This window comes from Anolis sagrei, chromosome 2, assembly GCF_037176765.1.
Source record: "Anolis sagrei isolate rAnoSag1 chromosome 2, rAnoSag1.mat, whole genome shotgun sequence".
Taxonomy (NCBI): domain Eukaryota; kingdom Metazoa; phylum Chordata; class Lepidosauria; order Squamata; family Dactyloidae; genus Anolis; species Anolis sagrei.
Genome location: NC_090022.1, coordinates 228,766,943 through 228,777,113, shown reverse-complemented (window position 1 = coordinate 228,777,113; position 10,171 = coordinate 228,766,943). Strand labels below are relative to the sequence as shown.

At 39.7% G+C, this 10,171-nt stretch overlaps 1 protein-coding gene across 3 annotated transcripts in view; it reads left to right on the top strand.

Moving 5' to 3' along the window:
- Nucleotides 1–413: 413 nt before the first annotated feature.
- KIF27 (kinesin family member 27) overlaps nt 414–10,171 on the top strand; it is a 33,136-nt gene continuing 23,378 nt past the window's right edge. For all 3 annotated transcript variants that reach the window (XM_060762138.2, XM_060762137.2, XM_060762136.2), the window contains exons 1-3: nt 414–609; nt 5,097–5,494; nt 9,698–9,898. In XM_060762138.2, the coding sequence (XP_060618121.2) occupies nt 5,197–5,494; nt 9,698–9,898 (499 nt within the window). In that variant the 5' untranslated portion in view covers nt 414–609; nt 5,097–5,196. The remainder of the gene's footprint in view (nt 610–5,096; nt 5,495–9,697; nt 9,899–10,171) is intronic.

Here is a 10,171-nt window from a genome sequence, read left to right as displayed (position 1 = left end):
TTCTGGAGGGACTCTTAATTTTTTGCATCTCATAGACTTAGCATGGGGATTTGGTTAACCAGTTAAAATTCATGAGTAAACCAGGTTTTTAAAAAAAATCTGAAATATTTCGGGGGGGGGGTTGAACCCCTAAAACCACCCCGTCGCTACAGGCCTGACTGCCATATAAACAATTCCAAAGCAAATAATGTGGATTGTGTATGGCAATGTAGAAGGGGCCTCAATCTACCTCTCCCCCCCCCCCCCCCCCCGAATATAACGCAAACTTTTTCCCCGGAAGCCTCATTCGAGTGAAAGAAGTTTGATGGGAGAGCAAGGGCGCGCGCATTGGCCGCCGGCCTGCAGGGGGCGCTGTGGCGCGAGGGATGCGGCGGCGGCGCTCTTGTGAGCCGCTCTAATTGGGTGCCCGAGGCTGCAGCGGGGAGTACTTGGTTGCCTGGAAACCGGCTGTAAACAAGCGCCGGGAAGCGAGGGCGGCTTTGGGGTCTAGGCCGCATCGGGCGAGTTGCAAGACCGGCGGCCTCTACGTCGTTGCCGTAGTCCCCAGGCCCTGACGAGGGGGACGCCAATAGCGTAGGCTACGCAGAGGCCCTCCGGAGAGGGCTGAAGGTGAGCTGCCCCAAAAGGGGTGTGTGTGTGGGCAAAGTGCCCCAAAGTGGTATATGTTCTTAACGCAGGCATGGTCAACTTGAGCCCATGCCTGCTGTATATGCAAAGCATCCAGTCGTAGAGAAGAATCAAGACATTACAAAACTTTTTTAGTCAGTTTTCCAACTCCTTCCATAAAATCGGAATTTAAAATGGTGGTTGTTAGAGTGGTCCAGCATTTCTGTGTTCAAATAATAATATTTGAGAACACAGAAGTGCTGGACCACTCTCACAACCACCATGTCAGACTACACAGGGAAGCCATTGAAATCCACACGCATGTGGACAATTTCAACAGAAAGGAAGAAACCATGAAAATGAACAAAATCTGGCTACCAGTATTTAAAAACTCTAAAATTACAACAGCAAAACAACAGACAGGAAACAATCTGGGACACCTAATCACCTCTCAACAAAAGATTGCCCCAGGCACTGCCAGCCATAAAATACTAATCAAGGTGGTCAATTGAAACATCCACACCTAGCTCCAGCAGACAAGAGTCCTTTGTCCCACCCTGGTCATTCCACAGATATTTAAACCCTCTTTCCTAGTTCCAACAGACCTCACTACCTCTGAGGATGCTTGCCATAGATGCAGGCTAAACGTCAGGAGAAAATGCCTCTAGAACAGGGGTCCTCAAACTTTTTAAACAGAGGGCCAGGTCACAGTCCCTCAAAATGTTGGAGGGCTGGATTATAATTTGGAAAAAAAACAAAACACCATGAATGAATTCCTATGCACACTGCACATATCTTATTGGTAGTGCAAAAACACTTTAAAACACTACAATAATTAAAAGTAAGAACAATTTTAAAAATATAAAACATCTAGAACATGGCCACATAGCCCGAAAAAACCTACAACAACCCAGTGATTCCGGCCATGAAAGTCTTTGTCTGTTTAAAGCAAATTTGATTAGTATTGAGTAGCATTGCAGCTGGAAAGTCAATCACTGAGGGTATTTGCATAGACATAGCCTGGCTGTTGTTGCTCAGGGGCATCTTTTGTTTGGGACGTGTTAAGTGGCACTTGATTGTTTATTGTCTGGAATTCCCCTGTTTCTGAGTGGTGTTCTTTATTTACTGTCTTGATTCTGGTGTTTGTAATATTGGTAACCAGATTTCTTTTTCATTTTCTCGGTTTCATGCTTTCTGTTGAAATTGTCCACATGCTTGTGGAGTTCAATGGCTTCTCTATGTAGTCTGACATGATGGTTGTCAGAGTGGTCCAACATTTCGATGTTCTCAGATAATATTCTGTGTCCAGGTTGGTTCATCAAGTGCTCTGCTATAGCTGACTTCTCTGGTTGAATTAGTCTGCAGTGCCTTTCATGTTCTTTAATTCGTGTCTGGGCACTGTGTTTGTTGGTCCCTATGTAGACTTGTCCACAGCTGAATGGTATACGGTAGACTCCTGCAGAGGTTAGAGCAGTGGTTCCCAACCTTTGGGCCTCCAAGTGTTTTTGACTTCAGCTCCCAGAAATCCCAGCCAGCTTACTAGCTGTTAGTAACTGTGGGAGCTGAAGTCCAAAACACCTGGAGGCCCAAAAGTTGGGAACCACTGGGTTAGAGGATCCCTCCTATCCTTTGGTGAATGTAACATCTGCTAAGTTTTCGTGGTGGGTCTGTAGATTGTTTGTAGGTTGTGTTTCTTCATCAGTTTCCCTTTGTGGTCAGTGGTTCCCTTGATGTATGGTAAGAACACTTTCCCTCTAAGTGAATCTTTGTCTTTACTCTTGTGGCTTGTTCTTGGTCCTGCAGCTCTTCTGATGTCTATTGTAGAATACTCATTGGCCTGTAGAACACAGTTTATATGGTTCAGTTGACCTTGGTGGAGTGGGCTTCGCAGATCTTGTTTGCATGGTCTACCAGGGCTTTCATTGTGCTTCTTTTTTGACCTTAATGATGGTTGGAGTTTTTATGTGGGTATCTATCAGTGTGCGTAGGTCAGTGGCTCCCAACCTTTTTTTGACCAGGGACCACTCCCCAACACTAGTACCAAAAGGGTGGTTGTTGTTTATTCATTCACCCCACACCAGAGCTCCCTGTCAGCCGTCACCACCCCCAGCTCCTTCAGAGCCAAGCCAGTCACTTCAAGGATACCATCCATCCATCTTGCCCCTGGTCAGCCCCTCTTTTTCCTTCTATTTTCCCCAGCATCATTGGTCAACTTTAGATTCAGTTTGGGGCGCTGATTTAGACAATTGCATTGGATAGACCACATCAGCTCTAGTTTCTGATATACGGCATATACCGTGGTCAGCTACAGGTAAGGAGTGGCAGACGGCGCAAAAGAAGTGGAAATAAAATAAAATAAATAAAGAGGAAGGAGGCTCGGAGACCAGATTTTCGTCCTCGCGGCCCACTGGTGGTCCACGGCCCACAGGTTGAGAACCACTGGCGTAGGTGTTCTGTAAACTGTGTGGCCCAATTGTTGATTTTGTTTGCGGATGAGTAGGACTAGAAATTGTAGTTTTCTTTCATTTTCTTTTTCTGTGGTAAATTGGATGTTTGGGTAGATGTTGTTTATGTGGTCCAGGAACGCATTTAGTTCTTCACGTGGCTCCAAATTGGGAAGGTGACATCCACATATCTGAACCACATTGTGGGCTTTTTGTTGCTGTTTCCAGGGCTTGTTTCTTATAGTGTTCCGTGTAGAAATTTGCTATGATCCGTCTAAGAGCTACTCCATGTTGAATTGGTTGAAACAGATATTCATAGCAAAACTATAGCAAAATGTACTGCAGGATGTCTTGCCAAAACAAGGTTTTTGCAGTTTAATAATATTTTTCCATTTTTTATGATAGACCTAATTAGGAAACGACATTTGTAACCCAGGAACAAAAAATGTATTGCATAGTGTTATATTAAAGCAAACCTTGATTTTGCCATTTTATATAAAGGATACCATTTTACTATGCCAATATATATTAACAGAATGTGTATATCTGGATTTTGGGGTTCTGGAGCCCAACCCAAGGAGATACCAAGAGTCCATGGTACTGTCTGCCTCACTGAATCCATCTGCACCTAAATGTAGTCCTTGCTCAGAACAAGATGCATCAATTAACTGTTGTATCAACAGCCAGAGTGGTCCCCTTTTCAAAGCATCCCTGCCTGGAGGCAAAGTAGGAGTCCTAATTGATGAGTGCAGGGCCAGGTGTGCTGTGTTGCCATTAATTAGCACAGCCAGCTGCAAATGCTGTGAGGTTTCTCTTCTTCTGTCTGACTGAAAGCAGTAGGATTTGTTTTTATACAGGCTTAGATTATAAACTGATGTCTGGATATGCAGCTCAGTGTTTAGACAATTAGTACTATAACTGATGATTTTCATTAGTCCATTTGACTGCTCCAACCAACTGTTATTTTATTAATATCCGATCCTTTTCCGCTAAGATGTTCAAGATGATACTCATGGTTTTCCCATCTTCCAGTTTATTACTACAACAATCAATCCTATGTAGTTTAGATGGTACCAAGCCGATATGACTGAATAATCCCAGTAATAATTTCAGATTGGGTCTCCTGTGTCATGTTAGTGCACTATAAAATATAGCATTATTGTCCTGTCATCCCCTGCCGATTGAAGGCAAATGACAGGTAGGGACTCAATAAATGTGGTTTATATCAGAACTGAACAGTGAAAAATGTGAAGCTAATCCTATTCCCATGTGATGGATTTAGAAGAATAGAATTATCTTAATATGAGAGGTGGGTGTATTGTCCTCATCCCCCCCCCCCCATTGATATGTGTTTAGCCTTATGAGGGTGTGGGGCATACAACTTCCAAATGATTTTTTAATTAGAAGTTCATTAAAATGGATTAGTTAATACAAAAGAAGAAGGAACAACAACAGTAACTGAATGAGTTTTTCAGGATTGTTCTTTGCAGCAGTCAGGCATATTGCACTTACAGGTAATTAAATATCCAGTAAGTTTACAAAAAGGCACTGGGACAAAATTACATCATCTGATACTAGTGACGTTGCAACGCTTAGCAGATGTCCCTGGCTCCTGTACAATCCCTGTCACACAATACAGTACTGCTATTGTGAGTACTTTCTATAGCATCTATACTGCACATAATTACTTGATGAAAACATGCCTTGGGAGTGCTTTCAGGAATGAAACAATGTTTTGAGATTTGCCCCTTCATTTATTGTTGCAGTGTGTGTGTGGCAAAAAGTAGTGTAAGATGAAAAGGGAGTTGAATCCCTTTTTAGTTGGAGAAAAATACTCTCCTGAATAGAAATTCTCAAATCACTTGTGCGAGAGAATTAAAAGTATTGCATGTAGACTTGGATTGGAATTAAGGCTGAGAAATTCTTCAAAATAAAATGAGAGAATATGCCAAACCAACATATTGTAATTTTAAAAAGTAACCTTCATTCAGCAATGCTCTGTAGTTAAATGAAAAATTATTTCTGAAATAATTTTGCTTACTATAGATCAGTCCTGAAGACAGAGAATATTATCAAGAAAGAAATGCAAGGACATCTCTCTATGGGAAGTGGAACACATTAAACAACAAATCACACACAAACTGTCATGGAAGAAGTTCCGGTTAAAGTAGCAGTGAGAATAAGACCGTTGCTTTCTAAAGAAGCACTTCACAACCATCAAGTGTGTGTGAGATTAATCCCAAACACTCAGCAAATAGTCATTGGAAAGGACCGTGTTTTCACTTTTGATTTTGTTTTTGACAAACATTCCACCCAAGATGAAGTTTATACAACGTGTATCAAACCATTAGTGGCATCTCTGATAGAAGGATACAATGCCACTGTTTTTGCCTATGGACAGACAGGCTCTGGGAAGACTTACACCATTGGAGGAGGTCATGTTGGTATGTTCTAAAATGCTTATTATGCATTATTGTTATACTAGTTTATTTTTAAAAAATAAAATCATTATCGTATCTTATAAGCAATGCATTACAATCAGGATCATGCTACTTGATAAAAACACGAGAAATATAATCTTTTCATAAGCTTTATTAATGTAACTGTGGTTCCAGACTTCTATTCCCCTTAAAATAGAATAGGACAAAAGTTTTCCAACCAAAAGTTGTATTGTTTCCATCTTTTAAAAATGTCAGGTTTATGCAGTGCAAAGATTGCAATCTGGCAAACAACATTTCTATATTAATTTTTATCACACTGAAAGATTATTTATGTAATTTTTTTCAAGTAATAAAATAAAAAAAGTTTTAAATGTTAAGTTTGACTGACAGTAGGACTGGGTAGCTTTATACATTGTTAGAATGTAGTTCCTGTCAGTCTTAGCACCTGATGAAATGCGATAGGAGTTATAGGTGAATAATTTTGGAGGCTATCCATTCCGTTAATGCATAACCTCAAATGTTAATGTAATCATTGTTTTCTCCTAAATTATGGGTTAGGAAAGTTATCCAGAGCAAAAAGCTATGGTTATTCACAAAATAGTGAGAGGGAAAAACATTTAAGATGTGTTACTTTCTTAATGAGGTATTAATTTTGACACAATGCAAGAGACTGAAATAAAACTATTTTCTTAATTCTCTGAATTAAATTTGGATTCACAAGAATATCAATTCCTCTATTGATGGCCATGTCCACTGGTGGACATCATAATACTTCTGGTGAATCTGTGATAGACATACTGTTTTCTCGCTTTTTATATTAGGGTTTTTATGCCAACATTTACAGATCACAAACTGCTGTGGTAGCTGTACCAGCATCTGCAAAGTGTCAAAATTGAAAGCTGCTGTTTGGTCGACCTGGAGCATGGTATTATCACCAACATGGATACGAACTAGGTTATAAAATGCCATAATCTATTTGCTAAAGAGACAAAGAAACAAAAAGAAATACTCATTCTTGTCAGATTAAATACTACCATATAAAGCCATGAATTTACCTCGGTTTCCTGCTCTTTAATGCAGACAACATGTTTAGTCCCTACATGAATTATTCTTCATCTTTTTTGCTTCTTCTCAGTCTTAGCCTTCCTAATGGACTCCATATCATCGCCCTATTGCATTGCTTTAACAGGAGACTATATTAGTTTGAGTGTATTTGTGTCATTATTCTAAAATTGTAATCCTGCTATTTAGATATTAATGATGTGTTTTGATTGTTTTGGTAGATAGTAAATGGGATTCCTTCATGTGTCCAGTGACCTGGGTATTAAAATTAATTATGTTATCTCTTTCACTAATGAAGTCACCGAGTACTGAATTTATTCTCTTAAATTGTGTTCCCAGCCATTCTAACAAAGAAGTGTGCTTTTAATGTTGAGTCTTGTGGTCAGGAAATAAATTATTTATTTTAAAATGCACTACATTTTCAAGAGAATTGGACATTGGGCTTTTTAAATATACTTAAAATTATTAAATGATTTTGTTTAGACTAAAAACTGTATGCAAGATTTAAGGTTAGAAGGTGCTTCAAAAATTATAAATTCTGGAGCCGTCCAGAATTTATTCGATCTCAACTCCCAGTATTTCTCATGATGGGTTATACTGGCTAAAACTGCTAGGAGTTGCAGTTCAGCATTTGGAGGGCAACCCTATTCCTGCACTAAAGCAACATTTTTCTTTTGTTCTAAATATTGTTTTCTCTGTCCAGAAGTTATAGGCTGCCAATCTGAAACTACTTAATTTGATGTAGTAACTGGGTAATAATAATAGTAATGCTGTAATACTAATCTGCTGGAGGACTTCTTTGGACTATTTAGTTTTAGGAGTGCGAATTGGTGATTTGATTGATTAATTTGGCATTTTGCAAAAATAAACTATTTACTCCCATTGAGTAGCAATGATACTGATACTAATATCTATCTTCTGTCAAAGGAGGAGTTTGAAGATGTTCTCTTGTATATCTGTTTCACACTTGTTGCATATAGTGCATGCATGAAATCAGATGAAGAATTAGCTAGAAAATGGTACTCAAAGGCACCTACGTAATACAATATATGTCTTGTTATGTCACCTACTCATTGTCTGTAACATCCACTGGCACAATGTTAGAACTAAGTTTGCAGAAAGAAAACACAAGAATATATATTATTAAAACTTAAACGAAACTCAAAGGAACTATCACTGCGAATCCGACCAAAAAAATGACACAAATGAGCATAACAACAGGATTCCACAACCTGGGGAGTCCTGGGAGTTCTTTTCTACCTCCCTATCTCTCCCCCCTCCCCGCTTTTCCTGTTTTTGTTTCTTTTCTTTTTTTCTTTCTTTTCTTATTCGACCTTCTCATGTTTGCCAGGTTATTTGTTCAAATATCCTAATTTACTAAAACACATTGTTCCCACTCTTTTTAAGTAACAATACAAAATACATACGATTATTCTAAGTCTACAGGAGGCTCCTTTCTTTAGGGAGCAATTTTTTACTTGCAATAAAAACATTTTTTAAAAAAAAAGTTTGTAGAAACAATCCCAGTAACTTCCTAAAAACTTGACTTGAGGATTTATGGATCCTTTGGAACAGGAGCTTAAGAAAAATCAAAGGATAAAAATAAAACAGGCAAGGGCAATTTCTGCCCTTTTTTGCAGAATGTGTGATCTCCATATTGCTACTTGCCCCCATGTAGTAGTCCTCCGACCTTTATGAAAGGCCTTTGGAGAAGCTCTTAGCATTGTTAGTGAAAGAAAGGGGAAGTACAGTAATCAGTTTCTGGAGAATTCTTCTGCCTGCATGAAGTTGGAAACTCCCTGTGTCATGTTTAATTGTTCAGTATCAAGTGTTATTCCCAGATGTAAACAAACTCTTTGTTTTTCTGGTAATGTATTTGACTTCTGTAACCTTCTTAAAAACATCTACTTCTGCTTCATTGACTATTCTAAAGCCTTTGACTGTGTGGATCATAATAAATTGTGGCAAGTTCTTAGTGGGATGGGCATCCCAAGCCACCTTGTCTCTCTCCTGAGGAATCTGTACAAGGACCAAGTAGCAACAGTCAGAACTGACCACGGAACAACAGACTGGTTCAAGATTGGGAAAGGCGTACGGCAAGGCTGCATACTCTCACCCAACCTTTTTAACTTGTATGCAGAACACATCATGCGATGTGCGGGGCTGGATGAATGCAAAGCTGGGGTGAAAATTGCTGGAAGAAACATTAACAACCTCAGATATGCAGATGACACCACTCTGATGGCCGAAAGCGAGGAGGAGCTGAGGAGCCTTCTAATCAAGGTGAAAGAAGAAAGCGCAAAAGCCGGGTTGCAGCTAAACGTCAAAAAAACCAAGATTATGGCAACAAGAATGATTGACAACTGGAAAATAGAGGGAGAAACCGTGGAGGCTGTGACAGACTTTGTATTTCTAGGTGCAAAGATTACTGCAGATGCAGACTGTAGCCTGGAAATCAGAAGACGCTTACTTCTTGGGAGGAGAGCAATGTCCAGTTTCGATAAAATAGTGAAGAGTAGAGACATCACACTGGCAACAAAGATCCGCCTAGTCAAAGCCATGGTATTCCCTGTAGTAACCTATGGATGTGAGAGCTGGACCTTAGGGAAGGCTGAGCGAAGGAAGATCGATGCTTTTGAGCTGTGGTGTTGGAGGAAAGTGCTGAGAGTGCCTTGGACTGCGAGAAGATCCAACCAGTCCATCCTCCAGGAAATAAAGCCCGACTGCTCACTGGAGGGAAAGATACTAGAGACAAAGTTGAAGTACTTTGGCCACATCATGAGGAGACAGCAAAGCCTAGAGAAGACAATCATGCTGGGGAAAGAGGAAGGCAAAAGGAAGAGGGGCCGACCAAGGGCAAGATGGATGGATGGCATCCTTGAAGTGACTGGACTGACCTTGAGGGAGCTGGGGGTGGTAACGGCCGACAGGGAGCTCTGGCGTGGGCTGGTCCATGAGGTCACGAAGAGTCGGAGACGACTGAACGAATGAACAACAACAACCTTCTTAACCCACAATTTCATTCCCCTAATCTCTTATACTAAGGGCCATCATACTCCTTCGTAACATTTTGGTATCTCCAAGTGCATTTGAATCTGCAGATTTGACCTGTGTGCTTGGTTCATATTCATGCTTATGTTTTAGTTTCCATTGCAGAGGAAGAAAGAGGTATCATTCCACGTGCAATCCAGGAAATATTTCAACTTATTTCTGAAAACCATAATGTTGACTTCACTGTGAAGGTTTCTTACATAGAGGTCTACAAAGAAGAAGTCAGAGATCTGCTGGAACTAGAGACCTCTATGAAAGATCTACACATAAGAGAAGATGAGAAAGGCAATACAGGTACAAAATATGGGTTTATTACTTGCCAATAAGCAATTTTAAAAATTCGTATTGAAAATGTTTTTTATTTTTTAAAAACTCAATGCATATTCTTTATTCTCTTAATGATTTACTGTCATATAATTATGCGTTAATGTTACATTATTGCTTAGGAAATATTACACAAGAAATTGTTAATTTAATTTCTAGTCTAGCTCAGAAAAAAAAATACCATATGTGTAATCATTGAGCGTGTTGTGTATCATTGTCCTAACTGTTTGGCAGTTAGTAATT